This window comes from Phacochoerus africanus, chromosome 14, assembly GCF_016906955.1.
Source record: "Phacochoerus africanus isolate WHEZ1 chromosome 14, ROS_Pafr_v1, whole genome shotgun sequence".
NCBI classification, from domain to species: Eukaryota; Metazoa; Chordata; class Mammalia; order Artiodactyla; family Suidae; genus Phacochoerus; species Phacochoerus africanus.
This window is the reverse complement of record NC_062557.1, coordinates 51024257-51049583: the sequence shown is the minus strand read 5'-3', so window position 1 is coordinate 51049583 and position 25327 is coordinate 51024257. Positions and strand designations below refer to the sequence as shown.

At 40.6% G+C, this 25327-nt stretch overlaps 1 protein-coding gene across 4 annotated transcripts in view; it reads left to right on the top strand.

Moving 5' to 3' along the window:
* RABEP1 (rabaptin, RAB GTPase binding effector protein 1) overlaps nucleotides 1–25327 on the top strand; it is a 115256-nt gene that overhangs the window by 54194 nt on the left and 35735 nt on the right. For 2 of the 4 annotated variants that reach the window (XM_047756893.1, XM_047756895.1), the window contains 5 exons: nucleotides 6270–6473; nucleotides 9164–9324; nucleotides 12563–12682; nucleotides 20204–20339; nucleotides 21931–22109. In XM_047756893.1, coding sequence (XP_047612849.1) covers nucleotides 6270–6473; nucleotides 9164–9324; nucleotides 12563–12682; nucleotides 20204–20339; nucleotides 21931–22109 — 800 coding nt within the window. Of the gene's footprint in view, nucleotides 1–2557; nucleotides 2657–6269; nucleotides 6474–9163; nucleotides 9325–12562; nucleotides 12683–20203; nucleotides 20340–21930; nucleotides 22110–25327 lie in introns of all 4 variants that reach the window. The other 2 variants (XM_047756894.1, XM_047756892.1) reach the window with 2 other exon arrangements.

The window sequence follows — 25327 nt, the reverse complement described above, 5'->3', positions numbered from 1 at the left end:
TAGCTCCAATTAGATCCTTAGCCTGGGAACCCCCATGTGCTGTGGGTGCGGCCCTAGAAAAGGCAAAAAAAAAAAAGACAAAAAATGGTCTTTATCTTTTAGGGCAATATCTTGAAATATTTATGGGTAAATGATAAGTTTGAGAGTGCCACTTCTAGTGCAGCACTGTGAGGATCACCACAGACCCAGTGGCCAGCAAAACTGTGTGAACATTATTTTAAAGAACAGCTGTTTAGGGAGTTCCCACTGTGGCAAGTGGGTTAAGAAGCTGACTGAAGTAGCTCATATTGTTTTGGAGATGCAGGTTTGATCCTTGGCTCAGTGCAGTGGGTTAAAGGATCCAGCATTGCTGCAGCTGTGGTGTAGGTTGCAGCAGTTCAGTCCCTGGTCCTGGAACTTCCATATGCCACCAGTGCAGTGATTAAAAACTGACACACACACGCAAAACCCAGCTGTTTAAATCTCTAGAAGTAGTCTAAGGCATTCAGGAAATGCAGCTTTTTTTTTTTTTTTTTTCAAGAAAATCTGTTAAATCTTTGTAAAAATAGAGTCTGTGGCATTTGATCCATGAACCATTCCCTTTCATGTCCCTCCCAACCTGGTGATACAGAAACCGTACATCAGGCAGGTGATACTAAAAGCACAAGTCTCCCTTTCTCCTGAGGACTGTTGAACTCTCCCAACCCCAGCTATGTGTTGTAGAGGCCAAGTTTCAGCTGAGTGTGGCCATGAGGTCTGGAGCGCCTTTCTTCTGTCTGGCTCCTACTACTTAGGATGGAGGCTCTAACTTGGATGCTGCAGATTGAGAATACTGGGGCCCTGATGGCCCTTGCATAACTTGTTTGTTGGATGGAGGTTCCAGGCTGGGAGAAGCAAACCAGGGAGGTCAGAGGCTACCATGTCATCTCCCGCCCCTCAGTGCCTTCTTCCTAAAGCAGATATATCACTCAGAGATAAGCGCACCACCGGTTAGGTGGAGTTTGACAGATGGATGTGGTCAGGGAAAGAGACACTCAAAAGGGAACCCTGCTAAAAAATGTTGTCATCCCAGAGTGACTCTTCCCATGGTCAAAGCTGTACCTTCTGAGGAGCAACATCAAAGATTTCACATTGCAGAAGCTGAAGGAAGTGGAAGAGAAGAAATAGATTTTACTAAAATCCAGCCAACCACCAAACAAAGAGCAGACAACAATAATGAGTTGCTAATACTACTGCAATGTATTATCAAATTTTTTTTTTTAAAGTTTAGGAAAAACTGTGACCCAAGGAAAAAAGGCATGCAATGCTTATGAGGATGACCAGATGTCAGATTTAACCGAGACTTCAAGGTAGTCTAAGTTTAAAGAGCTGAAAAAAACTGCTTAAAGAAGTTTTTTTTTAAAAAAGTGATACTGTTTCATCAAATAGAGAATATCAATAAGGAGAAACTGTAACAAAAAAATGGAAATTCTGGGGTTGAAAAGTACAGTAACTAAAATGAAAAAATCACTATAGGAGTGCAACAATAGATCTGAATTAGCAGAAGTTAAGAAAGAACTTATTAACTTGAAGATAAATCAGTTGTGATCATCCAGTCTGAAGAGAAGAAAGAAAACAAAGCCTCATAGACAATTAACTATGCTAAAAACATGCAGTGGGTGTGCTTGAAGGAGTTGAGAGAAAGAGGAAAAGAAAATATTTGAAGGAATTCCCGTCGTGGTGCAGTGGTTAACAAATCCGACTAGGAACCATGAGGTTGCAGGTTCCATCCCTGGCCTTGCTCAGTGGGTTAAGGATCTGGCATTGCCATGAGCTGTGGTGTAGGTCACAGACGTGGCTTTGATCCTGTGTGGCTGTGGCATAGGCCAGAGGCTACAGCTCTGATTAGACCCCTAGCCTGGGGACCTCCATAAGCCACGGGAAGCGGCCATAGAAAAGGCAGAAAGACAAAAAAAAATATGTATATATTTGAAGAGGTAATGGCTGAAAATCCCCATATTTGATGAGAACCAGTAATCTGCACATCTAAGAAGCTCATTAAACTCCAAGTAGGATAGAGATGTGCAGCGAGATCCACATACAGACACAGCATAAGATTAACAGCTGACTTGTCATTAGGAAAATGGAAGCAAGAAGGCAGTGGGATGACATTTTAAATGCTTGGTGAGTTGGGAGAGAGCCTGTTGTCCAAGAATCTCATGTACAGCAAAAGCCTCTTTCTAAGATGAAGATGAAATAAAGACATTCTCAGATAAACAAAAATGGAGAATTTTTTCCTTAGCAGACTGCCTTATAAGAAATACTAAAGGAAGTTCTTCAGCTGAAAGCAAGTGATTACAGACAGAAATTTGAAGTCATTTGAGAAAAACACAGTCCTCTGTAAAGGTAATTATGTAATTATAACAGAGTATACCTGAATATTTTAATGAGTTTTAAAAAGCAGTTTTAAATATATATGTAAAATATATATATTATACACATAAATATTTATATCTATAAATGTTTATATATTCATATATTTATATTTGCTTTATTGAACTTATAACATATGGAAATGTAATATATTTGTCAAAATCAGCACAAAGGAGTTGGATGGGAGGAAAGCTATATTGGACTAAGGACATGACAGCAGATGGTAATTCCAACCCGCAGGATCAAGTGAAGAAAGCCAGACATGGTAAATAAGGAAGTTAATACAATACATGCTATAAGTATATACTTGGTCTCCTTTCTTTTCTCAGCTTCTTTAAAAGACACTTATATTAAGCAGTAAGTACAGCAATGTATCATTGGGTTTATGACAGGTCTGGGTGGCAGTGGATATGATAATAATATAGTGTAGACATGGGAAAAGGGAAGGGAGCTATAGAAGAGTAACATTTCTATATTTCATTGGAATAAAAGTGGTACAAAGCTGAAATAGATTCTGTTAAGATGTATATGGTAAGGCTTATAACAACCACTATGGAAATAATACAGGAAAAATAGTGAAACAATTATGAAAGAAATTAGTATATCACACTAGAAGTTATTCCCTTAAAAGAAAGCAGCGAAAGAAGAGTAGAGGAACAAAAGGACGTAAGATACAGTAAGTGAAAGTTGCAAGCTTAAATCCAGTATTGTGATATCAATAATATTAAATCTGAATGGATTAAACAGTGCAAACAAAAGGCAGAGAGTTTCAGTTTGGGTAATAAAACAAGATCCTAACATCTATATGAAAACGTGAAGGATCTAGAATAAGTAAACATTTTTGGAAAACAGTTGGGGGAAATCACACTTCTTGATATTAAAACTTAACTACAAAGCAAAAATGAAAAGATAGTGTGGTTCTGCTGTAAAGATGAGAGTAATTCAATGGAATAGAATTGAAACTCTGGAAATATATTTGATCAGTTGATTTCCTCCTCGGTGCCAGAACAGTTCAGCAGGGAAGAAATCATCTTTTCAGTGAATTATGCTGAGACATCTGCATGTCTATATGCTAAAGAATGATGTTGGACCCGTAGCATCTACAAAAGTTAATTCAGAATGTGTCAAGAAACTAGGTTTAAAAAGTAAAATATAGGAGGCACAGTGGGTTGAGAATCTAACTATAGGAGTTCCCATTGTGGTGCAGCAGAAACTAATCCGACTAGGAACCATGAGGTTGCAGGTTCAATCCCTGGCCTTGCTCAGTGGATTAAGGATCCGGAGTTGCCATGAGCTATGGTGTGTAGGTCGTAGACGCAACTCGGATCCTGTGTTGCTGTGGCTCTGGCATAGGCTGGCAGTTGTCGCTCTGATTCAACCCCTAGCCTGGGAACCTGCATATGCCTCTGGTGTGGCCTAGAAAAGACAAAAAAAAAAAAAGACAAAGAATCCAACTACAGGGAGTTCCTGTTGTGGCTCATTGGGTTACAGATCCAACTAGTATCCACGAGAATGCAGGTTTGATCCCTGGCCTCACTCAGCTGTGGTGTAGGTTGTAGATGTGGCTTGGATCCTGTGTTGCTGTGGCTGTGTCTGGCATCTGCAGCTCTGATTTGACCCTTAGACTGGAAACTTCCATATGATGCAAGTATGGCCCTAAAAAAGTGGTGGGGGGGGGAAGGATGAGACTATAGCAGCTCAGTCACTGTGGAGGCACGGGTTCAATCCCATGCTTGGTACAGTGAGTTAAAGGATCTGGCTTTGTGGCAGCTGCAGTATAGTTTGCAGCTGTGGCTCGGATTCTACCCCTGGCCCAGGAACTTCCATGTGGGAGGTGGAGGGGAAGGGGGGAGTTTATAAAAAGTAGTCTATATAGCTCTTAAGAGAAAATGTAGGGGTAAATTTGTGACTTTGGATTAGGCAGTGATTTCTTAGATATAACGCTTTAAGTAGAAACAAACAATGAAAAATTAAAATTTTTTGTGCTCCCAAGTACATTATCCAAAAAGTGAAAAGATAATCCACCAATGGGAGAAAAGTTTGCAAATACTTTATCAGATACGTGACTTTTATCTAGGTTATATAAAGAACCCTTATAATTCAGTAATAAGAAGACAGCCCAATTAGAAATAGTCAACATATCTGAATAGACATTTACCCAAAGAAGAGACATAAGCACATGTTAAGATTCTCAGTGTCATTAGCTATCTGGGAAACAAAATTACGAGATGCCACTTCACACCCACTAGGATGGTTATATCCAAAAGTCAGTTAATAGCAAGAGTTGACAAGAATGTGGAGAAATCAAAACCCTCATACATTGCTGGCAAGAATGTGAAATGGTCTAGCGGCTTTGTAAAATGGTCTTTCAGCTCCAAAAATAGTTAAACATAGTTACCGTTTGACCCAGTAATTCCACCCCTAGATTTCCAAGAGAAAAATAAAATCCATACGTAAAGTTCTATGCGAATTTCCATAGCAGCATTATTCACAGTAGTCAGAAAGTGAGAATCAGCCCAGATATCCATCAGCTGATAAAAGAAAGATCTTGACTTCAGGGTACTTGAGGAGTTCCTGTTGTGGCTCAGCTGGTTAAGAACCCAACATAGTATCCATGAGGATGCAGGTTCAATTCCTGTCCTCTCTCAGTGGATTAAGGATCCCGCATTGCTGCAAGCTGCGGCATGGGTTTCAGATGCGGCTTGGGTCCAGCGTCGCTGTGTCTGTGGCACAGGCCTTCAGCTGCGGTTCCGATTCAACCCCTAACTTGGGAACTTGCGTATGTAGGTGGAGTGGTAAAAAGTGGGAAAAAAATACTTTAGATAACTACTTTTTGCAACTAATGTTCTTGTAACTCTCCCTGGGCTAGAGTTTCTTTCTTCCTATTATTATTATTATTATTTTTTCCAACATGGAAAATAGTGACTGTTGGTCAGAATGTGGGAAAAGAGATACACTCCCATATACTGTTGGTAGGTTCATCTTTTTTGGAAGTAGGTTTAGCCAAACAGATATCCTACTTAAGCTTAAATCTTGTAGTAGACATATCATATTAACTTAATATTTAAGAGATAGTAAAGGTGTGCTGAGAAATTAACCCCAACTTTATTTATTTTTTATTTTTTTTAATTTTTTGTCTTTTTGCCATTTCTTGGGCTGCTCCCGCAGCATATGGGGGTTCCCAGGCTAGGGGTCCAATCAGAGCTGTAGCCACTGGACAACGCCAGAGCCACAGCAACTCAGGATCCAAGCCGTGTCTACAACCTACATCCCAGCTCACGGCCAAATCCTTAACCCACTGAGCAAGGCCAGGGATCGAACCCACAACCTCATGGTTCGTAGGTGGATTCGTTAACCACTGAGCCACGGTGGGAACTCCAACCCCAACTTTAAAAAAGCCTAGTCCTGGAGTTCCCATCGTGGTGCAGCGGAAACAAATCCTAGTGGAACCATGGGGTTGTGGGTTTGATCCCTGACCTCGTTCTGTAGGTTAAGGATCTGGCATTGCCATGAACTGTGTTGTAGGTTGCTGTGGCTGTCGTGTAGGCTGGCAGCTGTAGCTCCGATTGGACCCCTAGCCTGGGAACCTCCATATGCCATGGGAGTGGCCCTAAAAAGCATTAAAAAAAAAAAAAAAAAAAAAGCCTGGTCCATAGATCCCTGGTGGCTCGGCAGGTTAATGATCAGCAAGTTAAGGATCTGGCTTGGATTACTCCTGTGGTGTGAGTTTGATCCCTGGCCTGGGGTGGAACAGGCACAGCCAGGGGATGAAAAAAAAAGAATGTTAACATTATAAATTAATGCTTTATGTCTTCATTGGAATGTCAGCCTGATCGAAGTGAACCCTTCATTAATGGAAAGTCGTATTTTTTTCCTAGAGGATCTGAAGAGGCAAAATGCAGTTTTACAAGCTGCACAAGATGATTTGGGACACCTTCGGACACAGCTGTGGGAAGCCCAAGCAGAGATGGAAAATATCAAGGCCATTGCCACAGTCTCTGAGAATACCAAGCAAGAAGCTATAGATGAAGTGAAAAGACAGTGGAGAGAAGAAGTTGCTTCCCTTCAGGCTGTCATGAAAGGTAAAGACGAAGGCAGATCTGTTTTATGATTTTTTTATGAAAACCGATTCTGATGATTGAGAACCTTTTCAGAGGATCTTAAAATATATCCTGAGTTTCATTTGTGGCTCCTTGTATTACCATCTTCAAGTTGTACTCTCATCTTCAAAATAAAAGGAAAGCCGATAATGTTACAATATCATCTGTATCTTTAACAGATTTAATAATGGAGAATTATAATGAGAGTGTTACAGAGATGCTGTGTTAAATGAGAACTATGGTTTATCGTAAGGTTTAAAGCAGGGCCTCAAAATGGATTGTCTTCTAGGAGACAGGCCAGTCATGTCAGTGAATGGAGCCGTGTGGGCACAGGGAGCCTGCTCAACTGGAGAGGCCTCCCAGCCAAAGACTCAAGTTACTGCGTACACTTAGGCGTTCCACCTAATTATTGCTCATCCAGTTGCCACATTGTTACATTTTAAAGAAACTTTGGATTTTTATGTGGAATTTTCCCTCCCTCTGTGAGGTTGGATGGCCTAGGGGTGAGAACTGGTTTTTGAACTGCCAGCTGGTGAGTCGTGGTCTAAAGGAAGAGTGGTAGTTTAGTCTCTATCCGCTGTTGGCACTCATGCTTAATTGCATCTTGCATTTCTGAGAAAACGATGATGAAATAAAGTAAGCTGCCCCCTCAATCTTTGGTTTCCTGGAGTTAGTTTAGTTAATAATATAAATGTGAAATAGTGAAGACTTTTTTTCCCCATCTTCTAGTCATGTGTCATTTTTGCCTTAGTACTCTTCATAAGAAGTGAGGTTAAACTAGCATTACTTTTGGGGGGTGGGCCTGCACCCACCGCATGTGGAAGTTCCCAGGTCAGGGGTCAAACCTGTGTCACAGCAGCAACCCGAGCCGCCAAAGTGACAACGCCAGATCCTTTACCCACTGCACCTCTGTGGGAACTCCAAGACGAGCATTATTTCTGAGTTTGTGGCTATTCCCTAGTGATTACTCTAAGCCTTGCGTTACACTGCTGGCTGTGGCAGCTTACCCAAATGAATGTTCATATTTCTCACATAAAAATCCAGAGGGGAATTCCCATTGTGACTCAGCAGTAACAGATCTGACCAGCATCCATGAGGATTCAGATTTGATCCCTGGCCTCACTCAGTGAATTAAGGATCCGGCGTTGCTGTGAGCTGTGGTGTAGGTCGCAGACGTGGCTTGGATCTAGCGTTGCTGTGGCTCTGGCGTCGGCTGGCAGCTGTAGCTCTGATTCCACCCCTACCCTAGGAACTTCCATATGCCACAGGTACGGCCCTAAAGAAAGAACAAAAAAACCCACCAGAGGTGAGGCAATCTAGAGCTGGGTACAGTGGTTCCTGATATCATCAGTGTCCTACGCTCCTTTAGTCCTTCTTTTTTTGGTGGTTTTTTCTTTTTAGGGCCGCACCTATGGCCTTTGCCACAGCCACAGCAATACCAGATCCAAGCCAGGTCTTTGACCTACACCACAGCTCACAGCAATGCCAGATCCTTAACCCACTTAACGAGGCCATGGATTGAACTCTTATGGATGCTAGTCCGGTTCTTATCCCACTGAGCCGCAATGGGAACTCCCTCCTTTGTCCTTCTGTCCTTCATTCTTAGCATGTGATTTTCAACTTCATTTTGCCTCGTGGTTGAAAAAGAATGACTGCTCTCCCTCCAGTCTGCCTCAGCAAAGGAAAAATTTTCTAGAAATCTCAAGTGTATCACCCCCCCCCACACACACACACACTTTATTGAGGTGTATGGTTACACTTAACTACCAAGGCATCTAGAAACTCTGGTTTTTAAATTGGGCCATTGACTTTCTAAGCAGAATCGAGGCTTTGTTAGAAAGAAGAGAGGGTGGAAATTAATGGACAGCAAGCAGTGTTTATCACATAATGTTTTAGGATTATATTAAAGGTAAAGTCATTTTATAAAGAATGAATTTGTCTTGGGAGTTCCCATTGTGGCTCAGTGGTAACAGATCTGACTACTACCCATGAGGATGAGGGTTTGATCCCTGGCCTTGCTCAGTGGGTTAAGGATCCTGGCGTTGCCGTGAGCTGTGGCGTAGGTCGAAGATGAGGCTGGGATCCCGTGTCGCTGTGGCTGTGGTGTAGGCCAGCAGCTACGGCTCCGATTTGACCCCTAGCCTGGGCACTTCCGTATGCCACAGGTGCGGCTCTAAAAAAAAAAAAAAAGAATCTATTTCAAGTTAGAATCTTGGGTTATAGTAAAACATTCTGGAAGTATGCCTCTTTCTCACACTTTCAGGTATATAGTAGGAGTGGGGTGGCATCTTGTATTTGTCTTGGGAGTCACAGCATAGCATCTGAGAACATAGGTTTCAGAGTTGGCCTTAGATTTGAATTCTCGCTCTGCTTCTTTCTGGTTATGAAACATTGGCCGGAATATTTAACCTTTGTGAAGCTTTCTTCATCTGTTAAATATCATGGCACAGGTTTATTGTGACGATTGAGAGATTAAAAGTCCTTAGCAAAATTTCTAGATGTAGTAACAACTAGAAATGTTAGTTCAGTGCTTTTTTGTTTGTTTTTAGTGAGTTAAAAGATTTCCAGAAACTGGGCTTTTAAATTCTTTATATAACTATTTTTAAAATTTTAGTGTGCCAGAACATTTTTCCAGAATGCTTAGTCGTGAAATATTTGGTGATGTTTTGTAGAAACAGTTCGTGACTATGAGCACCAGTTCCATCTTAGGCTGGAGCAGGAGCGAACACAGTGGGCACAGTATCGAGAATCTGCAGAGAGGGAAATAGCTGATTTAAGGAGAAGGCTGTCTGAAGGTCAAGAGGAGGAAAATTTAGAAAATGAAATGAAAAAGGTATGAAGAAATGTATTCATCTGTAGAAATATTTGAATCCAAATGTGTTTGTGGTGATGCTTTAATATTATTATGGTGATAGAAGTTATAATTTTGTTTTCTGATAGAGGAATTATTTGGAACAGACCTAAGTATAATACTAAATAATTTGATGCCCTTCCCCTGGATGTGTGTAGGGCTAAGTCCCTCATCTTCAAATCTCTGATCAAATGCCTCTGCCTCATGAGGCCTCTCCTGAGCACCCCATTAGCACTGCACGCGGCCCCCCACTTCCTTCCCTCCCACACCTGGCTCTTATCCTGTTCTAATTTTCCTTTTTCCACAGCCCATATTTCCTTGTAATGTACATTCAGTTCACCTATTTGTCATGTTTACTGTTTGCCGCCTTTTCTTCCTTACTAGAAGCTCCATGAGGGCAGGAGTCTTGTTTATTGTGTCTCCTAAACGCCTAGAGTAGGAACTCACACATAGATGCTTAGTGAACATTTGTTGGATGAATGTTGTTGCTTGGTGATTGTGTCTAAACCGAAGCTTTAGAACAGGTGTCAGTTTTCCTCCTTTCTCTATAAACCTTGGTTCCTGTGTGATGAACATACTACACACATTATGCTTGAACATTTTGCCCTAAGATGCTTGAACACAGAGCAACTAAACATAAAGTGAAACATTTTATCATTGAGAAAATCAAACTGAAATTAACTATACTTTAATAGAAAACACTAATAAAAAAATCAAACAGGGCAAAAAACTGTAAATTTTATAAACTTTATTCATTTATATTCATACGTATATTTGAAATCATATATAAAATAATTCAAATTTGATTTTTCTTTGAGGTTTAATTAATCATAATCTTTGATTCTTAATCCTTGGTTCACACAAGGACTAGTTTTATGTATTTAGAAGGTCGTTTAATTTTTTATATGTAATGTCAAAATCATCTGAAACAAAATAAAAGCTTGAAGTTTGAGGACTGCTTATTTACATTGATTTTTGGAAAAGATTGTAGTTCAGCTTCTTCATGAGGATCTGACAGCGTCTTCTTGATCTCTGGTCACTTAGTCCTCTACCACAGTTATCCAAAGTAGACGGGCTTTCATTTTCTCTTGTTGTTTGAGATGAATTCGTAGTTGATGCTGTCATTAGACATTTTATTCCAAGCCATAAGAACCATTCACATGAGGATGATTTATTTTTTCGTCCTTCTAATTTATTCATAATCATGATTTCCACAATCTGCCACTTTTTTCATTTAAAAATTTTACTTATATTTTTATTTTTTATTTATTTTTATTTATTATTTTTTGTCTTTTTCTAGGGCTGCACCTGCCGCATATGGAGGTTCCCAGGCTAGGCATCGAATCACAGCGACAGCTGCCGGCCTATACCACAGCCACAGCAGTGTGGGATCCGAGCCTTGTCTGCAACCTACACTACAGCTCACAGCAACACTGGATCTTTAACCCACTGAGTGAGGCCAGGGATCGAACCCACAATCTCAAGGTTCCTAGTCGGATTCGTTAACCACTAAGCCACAAAAGGAACTCCCTACTTACATTTTTTAAAATAAACTTTCTTTTTTAGAACAGTTTTCGATTTACGGAAATGTTGCAGAGATGCTACAGAGTTCCCATGTACTGCACTCCTAGCTTCCCCTATTAACATGTTGTTAGTATGGTACATTTGTAACAGTAAATCAACACTGATAATTAACATCCTCTTTTTGTATTCAGATTTCATTAATTTTCTTTTGTTTTTTGAGAGCCTCACCCACAGTATATGGAGCTTCCCAGACTAGGGGTCAAATCAGAGCTCCAGCTGCCGGCCTACACCACAGCCACAGCAACGCCAGATCTGAGCTGTATCTGCGACCTACACCACAGCTCACGGCAACGCCAGATCTTTAACCCACTGATCGAGGACAGGGATCGAACCCGCAACCTCATGGTTCCTAGTGGGATTCGTTTCCACTGAGCCACGACAGGAACTCCCAGATTTCATTAATTTTCACCCAAGTGCTTTTTTCTGTTCTAATATTCCATCACATTACATTTAGTCATGTCTCTTAGGCTTCTCTTGACTGTGATTGTTTCTCAGATTTTCCTTGTTTTTAATGACATTTTTACAAGTTATCTTTAAAAGTTTTTGTTTATTATGGTATGCATCACTTAGAATTGTGAGGTCATCTTTATATTAATAAATAACTCAATCTGTAATAAATTCTTTGCTTCTCCTTTTTTTTCCCTGCTGATTTTCATCAGCAGACCTCTATAAGCATCCCAAATTAGTCTTGACTGAAGATATTTTAAGCTCATATGTCTTTTCCAAACAGGACGTAGTTCAAAATAAAATAAATGATGAAGTGACTTTGCAAGCACTGGAAAACAATGTGCGTCCCTCTTTTCTAAGAGATATCTTTTAATAAAAAACATCTCCACTCACATTTGGGCATACATGATATTTTCCCTATCATGAACAATTTAGCATAAGTGGGCTCTCTTTAAATTCAGTGAATAAGATTAATTTTCATTTTCACTAGAAGGGAAAAAGCTAACTTTTTTGAGTCTGTCCTTGTTTCTGTATATATGTGTGGGCGTGTGTGTGTAAAGTGAAAATTAAGTGTCTTACCAGTTTACTCGTTTACAGATGTTTCCTTTTAATCCATGTTTTTGAGAATGAAAGAAGGAAAGCAGTATGGCTTTAGGAACCCTTCTTTGGGTTTGTTTCATTTAGATATCAATGGTAAATACTTCTGTTTAAAACAATTACATGGAAGCTTTTTTATAGAAACACAATTTTCTAATATTTTAGAAAATAAGTAGTCTGTTTTTTATGTTAAAAAGTTTGTCCTTTCAGTATTTGTAAGAAATTATGGTTTCATTAGCTTAGTAACCAATTTACAAAAAATTACAATATTTATTATGCCTTTCCTTTTATATGTAGGATATTTGCCAACTCAATTAATTACCGGATTCATTAAAAAGTCAGATTTGTCCTAGTGAATCCATTTTCCTCCTTACTCCCAAATTCTAAATGGAGTATTTGGGAAAGCTATGCTTATGACTTGACACTCAGAGTAATACAACATTTAAAAGTTAGGTGTGGTTCAGTTTTGTGAGTGCTAATACAGTGCCTGCTGGACTTATTTATTTTACTAATTTTAATAAATGAGAGGTCTGAGTTTCTTAGAAAAGCAATAAATCAGTAAGTTGTAGCATTTAATTCTTTTTAACTATAGGCCCAAGAGGATGCTGAAAAACTTCGGTCTGTTGTGATGCCTATGGAGAAGGAAATTGCAGCTTTGAAAGATAAACTGACAGAGGCTGAAGACAAGATTAAAGAGCTGGAGGCCTCAAAGGTTGTGAAACATTGTAATCCATTTGCTTGAAACCAAGGTTCTGTCCTAATGCTATGAGCAAAATTAGAATAATAAGGGGGGAAAAACTCTAAGATTATGCATCTTAAGAATCTTGCTTTCTTGGAGTTCCCACTGTGGCTCAGGGGTAATAAACCCTGCTAGCTTCCATGAGGACTTGGGTTCTCTCCCTGGCCTCTCTCAGTGGGTTAAGGATCTGATGTTGCCAGGAGCTGTGGTGTAGGTCACAGGCGTGGCTCGGATCTGGCGTTGCTGTGGCTGTGGCTAGGCTGGCAGCTGTAGCTCTGATCCCACCTCTAGCCTGGGAACTTCCATATGCCGCCTGCAGGTGTGGCCCTAAAAAGAAAAAAAAAAATCTTGGAGTTCCCGTCGTGGCGCAGTGGTTAACGAATCCGACTAGGAACCATGAGGTTGCAGGTTCGGTCCCTGCCCTTGCTCAGTGGGTTAACGATCTGGCGTTGCCGTGAGCTATGGTGTAGATTGCAGACGCAGCTTGGATCCCGAGTTGCTGTGGCTCTGGCTTAGGCCGGTGGCTACAGCTCTGATTCGACCTCTAGCTTGGGAACCTCCATATGCCGTGGGAGCAGCGCAAGAAATAGCAAAAAGACAAAAAAAAAAAATCTTGCTTTCTTTAAAATGCAAGAAAATGCTTGGAGATGATTTTGTCCTTATGGATATTTTAAATAATCACGATTGTGATATTTGTGCTGTTTTGTTACAAAGTCAGTGTTTATTTTCTTATCAAAATAAGACCTGATCTCGTTTGTTTTCTTATGAGGGAAAAACAAGTGGTTTAAAGTTGACTTTGTTTTCTGACATCTTTTAGAAATGATGTAGCTATAGTATGACTGGATTTGTTGGCCATAAAAACACAACAGAAAAAGTACAGGAGACTGTCAAACGTTGTAATAATTAATTGAAAAAGTAGGGAAGAAAGAAAAATGTAAAGGTAGTAGACAAAAGAACAGAATAAGAATATAAAAATAAATGTAGGGATGTAGAAATGGGAGTGTATCAATAATCCTAGTAAGTATAAACTGATAATTACCTCCTAAAAGAGACTGGATTTAAAAAATCTAAATTTAGGAGTTCTCATCTTGACTTATCGGAAATGAATCTGCCTCGTGCCCATGAGGACACAGGTTCAATCCCTGGCCTCATTCAGTGGTTTAAGGATCTGGTGTTGCCTTGAGCTGTGGTGTAGGTCGCAGATGCAGCTTGGATATGGCGTTGCTGTGGCTGTGTTGTAGGCCAGCAGCTACAGCTCTGATTCGATCCCTAGCCTGGGAACCTTCATGTGCTGTGAGTGTGGCCCTAAAAAGACCAAAAACAAAACAAAACAAAAAAACTAAATGTACATTTCTTATAAGAGATATACCTAAAATAAAACTACAATGTAAAATTAGGGGAAAAAAAGAGATATTTAGGAGTTTCCATCGTGGCTCAATGGTTAATGAATCCAACTAGGAACCATGAGGTTGCAGGTTCGATCCCTGGCCTTGCTCAGTGGGTTCAGGATCCGGTGTTGCTTTGAGCTGTGGTGTAGGTTGCAGACTCGGCTCGGATCCCGCGTTGCTGTGGCTCTGGTGTAGACCAGTGGCTACAGCTCCAGTTCAGCCCCTAGCCTGGGAACCTCCATATGCCGTGAGAGCGGTCCAAGAAAATGGCAAAAAGACAAAAAAAAAAAAGAGAGAGAGATATTTAAAGATATGCCATGTTAATTCTAATCAAAAGAAAGTTGACATAGCAAGTGTAATATGAAACAAATAGGATGAAAGGAAAAAAGAATAGAGGCAAAGAAGGAGCCCTTCTAATTTATAATCCATCAATAAGATATGACAGTCATGAACTTGAAGGCACTTTACATAGCCTCGAAATATGTGAACTAAAAAGTGACAATTTGTGAGGGGAAATAGACACAATTATAGTAGAAGATTTAAATTGTCCTGTAGCAAGTGATAGTGCAAGCAGAATAGAAAATATTAATAGGAATGTAGGAATTTTGAGCAACTTGATTAAAAATTTAGATGTAATAGACACAGAATCCTGTACCTGAGAGAGAGACTGTATTTTATACAGTAGTGGAGTTTAGCACTTAGGAGCTTAACACTTACTAGCTGGATGACCTTGGGCAAATTACTTAATCTTACTGTGACTTGGTTTGCGCAACTGTAAAATGGGGTTAATAATACTACCCCCTCATAAGACTAAGAAGAAGATTATATAAGTTAACACATATAAAGCACCTAGAATAGTACATGGAATAAAGTATTGTCATTTTTAGGTACATACACATTTTATAATGCCATAAAGAGAGCGTCCTCAGATTTCAAAGATTGGATGGTTTACAGATCCAAATCTCTGACCACAGATTATTAAATTATTTACAATAAAATAGCTAAGATAAAATGTCAGGAAATGAAAAAAATTAACTCATATGGAGAAAAGAATTGTAAAATATTTATTTATTTATTTATTTTTGCTTTGTAGGGCCGCACCGTGGCATATGGATGTTCCCAGGCTAGGGGGCGGAATCGGAAATACAGCTGTCAACCTGCACCACAGCTCATGGCAATGCCGGATCCCCAATCCACTGAGTGAGGCCGGGGATTGAACCCGCTTCCTCATGGATACTAGTCGGATTCATTTCTGCTCGACCACAACCAGAACTCTGGAATTGTAAAGTATTTAGAGTGATTTGAATCTTTCACTGAAGAATCAAAAAAGGGGGGGAGTTCCTGTCGCGGCGCAGTGGTTAACGAATCCGACTAGGAACCATGAGGTTGCCGGTTCGATCCCTGCCCTTGCTCAGTGGGTTAATGATCTGGCGTTGCTGTGAGCTGTGGTGTAGGTTGAAGACGTGGCTCGGATCCCGAGTTGCTGTGGCTCTGGCATAGGCCGGGGGCTGCAGCTCCGATTGGACCCCTAGCCTGGGAACCTCCCATATGCCTCGAGAGCAGCCCAAGAAATGGCAGAAAGACCAAAAAAAAAAAAAAGAATACAAACAATATGAATGGAGGGAAATCAGATAAAAACAGAAATGAGTGAAATAGAAAAGCAAAAGGAAAATTGACTGTGTTGGGAGTTCCCTTCGTGGCGCAGCGGAAACAATCCGACTAGGACCCATGAGGTTTCAGGTTCGATCCCTGGCCTTGCTCAGTGGGTTAAGGATCTGGCATTGCCGTAAGCTGCAGCATAGGTCGCAGATGCAGCTTGGATCTGGCATTGCTGTGGCTGTGGTGTTGGGCCATCAGCTGCAGCTCCAATCTGACCCCTCGCCTGGATACTTCCACATGCCATAGGTGCGACCCTAAAAAGAAAAAAACAATTAGCAGTTCCCTGGTGGCTAGTGGGTTAAGGATCCAGCATTGTCACTGCTGTGGCTCAGGTCACAGCTGTGGCATGGGTTTGATCCCTGGCCCAGGAATGTCTGTATGCTGTGGATGTGGCCAAAAAAATTAGCCCAAATTATCTCAAGATAAAATAGGAAAACTTCGGCCATTAAAGGGGAATTTATAGTTAAAATCTTCCTTTCTCCTATTTCCCTTGCTCCAAAAGACATTAGACTCTTTTGTTTTGCAGGCAAGTTTTTCCAAACTAGAAACTAGAAAGAGATAATCCTTGTATTTTAAAAACTGTGTTAGAGAACAGGAAGAGGGAAAGCTCTCCAACTCATTTTACGAGACTTAAATAACTGTATTACAAATAAACTTGGAAACTCACAGAAAGGCATTATAAGAAAATTATGCATCTATGTCATTTAGAAATACATAAACAAAAATTTTCAGCAGTGTAGTTTAGAAAAAGAAAAGAAAAAAGACATCATGATCGAATAGATATTCTTAGGAATTTAGGCTGGTATATCACCAGAAAACCTATTGTTATGTACCGCATGAAAAGATTCTAGAAGAAGAGTAATAAATTCATCTTAGATTCAGGAAAACATTCGTTAAGTTTAAACACTTAATAAAGGGTTATTTGTCATACCTTTGACAAACATCGTATTTGATGATGAATGTTTAGCAGCCTCACCATTAACGACAGGAGCGCTGCGAGACCTGTGCTCAGTGATTTTATTCAGATTGTTTATGTGGTCCTAGATGACGACAGCAAGACAAGATAAAGCAATGAGGTGTCATAACTGGAAAGAAAGGAGTGGACCTGATTTTTTTATATAGGAAAGCAAGAGAATGTACAAACAGATCATTCATTAGACCTAGTAAGAGTTCCGGAGAGTTGTTTCCAGCAGAGTCAACGTACAGAAATAACAGTGTTTGTGTACCCCAGTAATATCCAATTTAAGAATGCAGTGGGAAAAAATTCCTAGTCATAATAGCGAAACGAAAAACACCCCTGCCCAAACCCTATATGTGTTACCTGGGAAATATGGGTAAGATTTTTATGGAATATATTATAAATGAAGATTTGAATACATGTGGGCTCCTGATTGAGAAGATACTTTATTACAAAGTAGGCAGTATATCCCCAAGTTAAACTATAAATTCAAAATTCCCCTCAAAATCTGGCAGGGTAGATAAGTAGATCCTAGAATTCATACGGGCAAGCACAGGATCAGAAATACACCCAACGGAATTTTGAAGAAGGCAGGGTAAGGAAACTTGCCCTATGTACCACTGTTAAGGCTTGTAGTAGCTTTACTGCTCCTCTAGCTATTGTAATGAAGGTAGTTTGTTGCTGGTTTAGGGATAAACAAATGGACCAATGGAACAGAATAGAGAGTCCAGAAATAAACCCAGATGTTTATGGAAACTTGATATATGACAGGTGGCATCAGTGGGAAAAGAATGGATTGTTAAAAATAGGCTTTTTGGATTTCCTGCTGTGGCAAAGTGGATTAATGATCTGGCTTGTCTCTGTGGAGGTGCTGGTTCTATCCCCAACTGGTTACAACAGGTTAAGGATCTGGCATTTCCAAAGGTCGAAGCTGTGGCTCACATTCGATCCCTGGCCTGGGAACTTCCATATGTTTCTGGGGGGGTGGCTGAAAAAGAAGAAAAAAAAAATAGGCTGATGTCAGGTAATTAGTTATCATTGTGGATTTAAGTGAAGTTGGCTTTCTACTTCACACTTTTCAAAAATTAATTTCAGTGAATTAAAAACAAGAGTTAAAGTAAATCTTTAAAACTTTTAGATGTTAAAATAAGAGAATATGTTACATGAGATACAAATAATTTTGACTATGAAAGAAGAGATTAACAAATTTGCCTACATTAGAGTATAAAACTTCCTTATTAAAAGATACCACAAAAGTTGAAAACAAAACCACAGACCATTAGATGTTATCTATACCTTATATACCTGACAAAAAATTAGTGTCCGAAATTAATAAAAATTGCCATGTCCATAGGTGATAAATGGCCCAGCAGAGAGACATGTAAGGAATACGAACAAGCAATTAACGAAAGAGGAAACCAGAGTACCTAAGGAAGTGTGAAAGATATTCAGTCTCACTAGAAGTCAAGGAAATTTGTTGTGTTTACCTACTAATGTAGTGTGTGAACCTCTTCCCACTCTCAGCTACCATTGTCAAGGGGGAATCCCAGTTGAAAATTTGGGGGTTCTTGGGCCCCTGTTGTGTCTCTTTATTTTTCTCCTCCATAGATGCTGTTACCATGTGAGTCCATACAGGTAGCTTTCAGTGGCTTGTCCACACCCTCTAATTATCGTTGTATGTTTTATTTTTATTTTTTTGTAGATGTGCATGTGTTTTGAGTTTTGTTTTTTTAGTATCCCTTGTCAGGGTGTGGGGAATTCAAAGACATTTCCATACAGCATATTCACTGCCACCATTTTCCCAGAGTTCTACTCAGTGGTTTGTGGGTTTGTTTTTGTTTTTTTTTTTTTTTTTTTTTTTTTGCTTTTTAGGGCCACACTCGTGGCATATGGAGGTTCCCAGCCTAGGGGTCCAATCAGAGCTACAGTTGCCGGCCTGCACCACAGCCACAGCCATGCCAGATCCAAGCCGCGTCTGTGACCTACATCACAGCTCATGACAACGCCGGATTCTTAACCCACTGAGGGAGGCCAGGGATCGAACCTTCAACCTCATGGTTCCTAGTCGGATTCATTTCCGCTGCACCGTGACAGGAACTCCCTCAGTAGTTTTCAAATGTTAGGAATTAATTATTTATTAATAGAGTCAAATATTTATTCTAAGAAGTAATAGCTGATAGAATTAGTAGTTATATACTGCCATTTCATATCTGCCATGCTGACTTTGCTTTACCATCACCTGAGTTCCGCCCTCTCCAGGTGATAGGGGAAGTGCCTCACAGCAGCTGGCGTTTTGTGCTTGATCAGTGTGTTTCTCGTGGGCTGACAGTCTCTAGTGAAGCATCACATGGGAGCTTAAATAATCGATTTAGCCTGTGACCACTGCTAATGTATTAATGGTCTAGGAATAAAGATAACTGAAAATAGATCAGCCAGCTATTTCTCTTTGAAGTGGGAAGATAAAAGGCATAAATATGACCTTGAAAATGAAATTAGACATAACCGTTTGGAAAAAGTTGAAACTAGCTTACATGGCCAAAATTTAGGTTGGACAATTTGTGAGAAAAGGTAGAGCAAATGATTCTGTAATCACTTTCTGGGGCAAGATTGACTTTTATTTTGGTCATAACTATTTCACCTATTAGACTACATTGTATATATTTGGATGTTAATTGTTTAACAGAAATAAGGCATTTTAAAAAAGATGTGATTTTAAAAAGTATTCTCCACTTTCCTTCAAGTTTGTGTTCATTACAGTATTAATCAAGTGATTTTTTTTTTCCCATCATGAATTCCTCCTTTTTCCTTCATAAATTCATATCTATGGAAATATCTCCTTTTTGTAAATTTAAGGCATTTGGAATTACCTCCATAGAAATCAGAGAAAAGCAAATTTACAAGAGTATGATACAATTTTTATCTTTAGAAAATACTATTTAAAAAACAACCAGTAAACTAGGAGTTCCCATTGTGGCACAGTGGAAACGAATCCAGCTAGGAACCATGAGGGCTCAGGTTCGATCCCTGCCTTTGCTCAGTGGGTTGGGGATCCGGCATTGCTGTGAGCTGTAGTGTAGGTTGCAGATGCAGCTCGGATCCTGCCTTGCTGTGCTTGTGTGCCAGCAGCTGTAGTTCTGATTGGACCCCTAGGCTGGGAACCTCCATGTGCCACGAGTGCGGCCCTAAAAGGACAAAGACAAAAATAAATAAATAAATAAATGTTAATTTTTATGGTAAATTTAAATTTATGTAAAAATAGAGTTCTCTTGTGGCACAGTGGGCAGTATTGTCACCGCAATGACTTGGGTTGCTGCTGTGGCACGTGTTCCATCCCTGACCCGGAAACTTTCACATGTCGTGGGTGTGGCCAAAACAATTTTGTATATAAATATAAATGTAATTTTTTTCAAGACACATCCAGAACTTACCATTATACCTAAGGTAGAAACTGTGGGAAGTTTTCATTTAATAGAATTGCGTCTTTTACAGGTAAAAGAACTGAATCATTATCTGGAAGCTGAGAAATCTTGTAGGACTGATCTAGAGATGTACGTAGCTGTTTTGAATACTCAGAAATCTGTTTTACAGGAAGATGCTGAGAAACTTCGGAAAGAATTGCATGAAGGTAAATATATATTCTGTATATTTTTAATCTCAGTCTCTAAGAGAACTAGTAAGTAAAATAGTTATTGATTTATAAGAATGACAAATTCTAAAATGCCATTCCAACATGTTAGCGATTCAGTTTAAGCTTTGCGATTGGTTTGAATTTCTCATGAAAAGCTGGAGTTGTGAGGTCTACACATGACATTTGGTATGCCACTGGCAGCTCTTTCCTCCAAGACCCCAGTAATAACTGTACTTCCCAAGTAATAGCTTGTACTTCACAATGTACAAGCTCTGGGCAGAAAGATAATAGGGAATTTCTGCTTAAAACTGCTTTTGTCCCTAGACCTAGTTTGATGGAGGTGAATTAGCACAAGTGAAAATGGCCCAGAAAAGGCAGATGGCATGTTCTGGTATTCTTCAGTAGCACTCCTGTTTAGAAGAGAGAATTTTGATTTCACTAGCCTGGTAGCAGAGTGATGCAGAAATTGACTGTATTTTCTTAGAATAGAGGAGGAAGGCTTATCCTTTCCCATTAAAATAAAAATACACTTTTGTCTTTAATTCTTCTAGTGAATCTTATATACTGGGAATTCTTTAACCTTTTTGTGTCACAGACTCCTTTGGCAGGCTTATGAAGCCCTCTTGGAATAATATTTTTCATATATAAAATACATAGAATTGTAGAAGGAAGCAATATTTTACCTTGTAGAGAGTTCTGTTTCACAGTAGTGTGGAGAATAGAATAAAGGGGGCCGATGAATGGCGGCAAGAGTAATGGGGGACTCCTTGTAGTTGTCTAAGTCCTACGTCTAAGGCAAGAGGCAGATGGTGGTGGGTCATGTCATGAGGAGGTAGCATTAGTGGCCTCTGTCACAGTGGAATACGTGGGGGAGGAAGAGTCAGAAGTAGGAGTTGTCTCTCAGGTTTCTGACTTGGGTGACTGGGTAGATGAGCAGATAGATGGTACCATCTACTCTGTTTTTTTCCAAAGAAGGTGGCTGAGCTGATGGGTATCAGCAACACAAGTGTTTACAAAGATTCTTTGACCCATCCTGAGATCAAAACTACATGGGCTCAAGAAGGATTCCTGGGTAACAGACTGATGAGAATGTATTGAAGACAATTAGGAATGGTTACTATACTTTTGGCCTTTAGAGCAGCATTTCTTAAGGTGTATTCCCTAGGTCATCTGTTATGTGAGTAACGCTGCAGAAAGAATTTTTTTGTCAAATAAATTTGGGAGGTATATTGTGTTACATATCACCTTAAAAGAGAACATAGACATACTTAAGACCCTGAGTTCAAAGTCCAGCAGTAAAGAAATCTTTCAAAAAGAAAAGTTTTTAGCCCAAGATTTCTAAAATGTATTGAGTGCAGAAATGTTTTTTCCCTGCTCGTTCCCCTTCCTACAAGCATGCTTTGAGAGACTCTCTTTAGAGAGGTGGTGAGGAGACAGTTGCCTTGTTCGGCGGGTTGCCCCTGGGTTCTTGTTAGAGGCAGAATCCCAGACTAGATGGACATTGGCCAGGCCTGGCCTAATAGTTCTATGTTAAAGAAATTGCCTACCATTAAAATTCAGTGTTTTTGACTGGGGGTCTCCTAAACAGTTTGCCATCTCTTGGAGCAAGAGCGACAACAACACAACCAGTTGAAACACACGTGGCAGAAGGCCAATGACCAGTTCTTGGAATCTCAGCGTTTGCTGATGAGGGACATGCAGCGAATGGAAATTGTGCTCACTTCAGAACAGCTCCGACAAGTTGAAGAATTGAAGAAAAAAGATCAGGTGACTGGCAGTCCTGTAGGATTATTTGCTTTGTTAAAACCCACCCCCTCCATGATTGCATTGCTTTATGTATATTACAGATTGACTTAAGTCTGAAACAAAGTGATATACTTCATTTCAAAAAACAATAACTGCATTTGAGGGATTTTGTTTTTGAATTTTAGAAATGGCCTTGTCTGGGGGTGGGGGTGGGGGGCTGATTTAGAAATGATCCCATTTGGTCTGCAGGGTGCAACAGTGCATATTCCCGAGAAAATCTTTCTCTGCAGTTCTGTCCAGTTCTCCTAGGGCTCCTGAATTGTGTTTATCCAGGCTTCATCTTTCATGACTTTGCTCTAAAAGCCTCATTAGAAGGTGATGAGTGGGGGATTTTCTGTTGTGGCGCAGCGGAAATGAATCCGACTAGGAACCTTGAGGTTGCGGATTCGATCCCTAGCCTCGCACCATGGGTTAAGGATCCAATGTTGCTGTGAGCTGGGGTGTAGGTTGCAGACACGGCTTGGATCTGGTGTGGCTGTGGCTGTGGCATAGGCTGGCAGCTACAGCTCCAATTGGACCCCTAGCCTGGGAACCTCCATATGCTGCAGGTGCGGCCCTAAAAAGCAAAAAAAAAAAAAAAAAAAAAAAAAGAGAAGGTGATGGGTGGGGGTGAAGAGGCTGAGTGATAAGAAAAGGCAGATGTCTAGGGTGCTCTGTATCTAGGATCCTGTTTTCTCCTTATCTATAAAAAACTATTCACTACACGCGTAACATGTAAGTACATCCTCATGTTTACGATATTCTGTTTTGAATACAAAGTGAAAGGTATTCCCTGATGGCTTAGTGGGTTAAGGGTCTGGCATTGTCACTGCCATGGCTCCAGTTGCTGCTGTGGTGTGTGTTTGATCCTTGGCCCAGGAACTTCCACATGTTGTGGGCATGGCCACGAAGTAACAACAACAACAAAAACCCAACGTAAAAGAAATGAAGTGATAATGTGAAAAATCTCCCTGGACATCATCTCATATATCTCCCTTCACAGAAGTAACCAGTTTTTTTTTTCTTACGGCTGAACCCACGGCATATGGAAGTTCCCAGGCCAGGGACCAATTCCAAGCTGCAGCTGCCACCTGTGCCACAGCTGTGGCAACACTGTTTAACCCACTGTGCTGGGCTGGGGATTGAACCTGCACCTCCACAGTGACCTGAGCTGCTGCAGTTAGATCCTTCCTTCCTTCCTTCCTTCCTTCCTTCCTTCCTTCCTTCCTCCCTCCCTCCCTCCCTCCCTCCCTCCCTCCCTCCCTCCCGTCTGTTTAGGGCCATTCCTGCCGCCTATGGAAGTTCCCAAGCTAGGGGTTGAATCAGAGCTATAGCTGCTGGCCTATGCCACAGCAGCCCTGGACCTGAGCTGCATCTGTGACCTACACCATGGCTCGAAGCAACACTGGATCCTTAACCCACTGATCCAGGCCAGGGATTGAACCCATATCCTCATGGATACTAATCGGGTTCTTAACCCACTGAACCACAACTGGAACTCCTGCAGTTGGACTCAACCCACTGCACCCCAGCAGGAACTCTTCAGAAGTAACCTCTTATTGTAAACAGAAATAATTAGTTCGGAAGGTGGTCTTCCAGACCATTTCTGTGTGTTTTTAAGTGTATATTTGGTGGGTTTTTTTGGTTGTTGTTGTTTGTTTGTTTCAAACAACTGGTATCAGAGTATAAGTATTTATTCTATAACTTATTTTTCTCATAAGCATCATCTTGGCTCTGTTTTCACATCAGAGATCTATCTCATTCTTGTTAACTGGTAGCATGGATGTACGATAATTAATTCTTCTCCTTGTAGTGGGCATCCGGATGGTTTCTTTCTTTTTGTCATTTCCAACAGTGTTGCAGTTAACATCCTATACTATGTTATGTGTGCAAATATTTCCTTAGAATAGCTATGCAGATATTACAAGAAGTATTTTAAATTACCTTGTATAACTTACGTTCGATTTTGTTTTTCAGGAGTTCCTGTTGTGGCACAGTGGAAACGAACCTGACTAGTATCCATGAGGTTGCGGGTTCGATCCCTGGCCTTGCTCAGTGGGTTAAGGATCCAGTGTTGCCGTGAGCTGTGGTGTAGGTTGCAGACACAGCTCAGATCCCGTGTTGCTGTGGCTGTCGTGTAGGCTGGCACCTGCAGCTGTGATTTGACCCCTAGCCTGGGAACTTCCATTTGCTGCACCTGTGGCCCTAAAAAGACCAAAAAAAAAAAAAAAAAGAATGGATAAGTAATGAGGTCCTTTGTTTTTCAGAAGTTTCTTCCTTTTCACATTTCCTTTCTGTCTCTTAGTTTTGCCTCATTCATCTTGTACAGACAGTCAGGTTGATTCTAAAGTAAGATAGAACCATGCTCTTCCTGCTGCCCATTTAAAACAGTCTAAACTGCAAAACTGGTCATTTAAGGCCTGTGTGCCAGCATTGTGCTAAGGCTTTATATGTAAAGCTTTATCTCATGTGTTTCTCAAAAAAGAGAACCACACGAGAAGACTTTCCAAATGAGGTGGGGACTAACGGCGTATCTGAGGGTTGACCAGTCTCTGATTGCAGATGCTAACACTGAACCACCACCTCCTGCTCCATGTTCCTCACTGCTCTTGTGCCTGCCCTCTTTTTAGTCACATGAGATGATTCAGTATTTCCTGATATGCCTGCTCTTCTGGGCCCCTGTCCCTTGGTACGTGCTTCCTTTTTCCCTTTAGGACCATTGCTTGTCTCCTCTCATGCAGTTGGCAGATTCATCTTATTGATTCTTAGAGATCCAGCTGAAGTGTTATCTTCTTTGGGAGCCTCCTTTCTAGCTCCCTCAGATGAAATCTTCTTCCTCCTGTAGAACCTTGTTTATGCTTGTGTAGTAGTGTGATTGTGTTTTTGCCTCTTCCCCTGGACTGATTTGGGGGCATGAGCATGGAAGGTATCTTCCACTGTTGTTGAGTGAATTATTTTTGTTTGTTTGTTTGTTTATTGTCTTTTTAGGGCCTCACCTGTGGCATATGGAGGTTCCAAGGCTAGGGGTTGAATCGGAGCTGTAGCTGCCAGCCTCCACCACAGCCACAGCAACTCAGGATCAGAACCGCGTGTGTGACCTACACCACTGCTCACGGCAATGCCAGATCCTAAACCCACTCAGCAAGGCCAGGGATTGAACACGCGTCCTTATGCACACTAGTCAGATTCGTTTCTGCTGA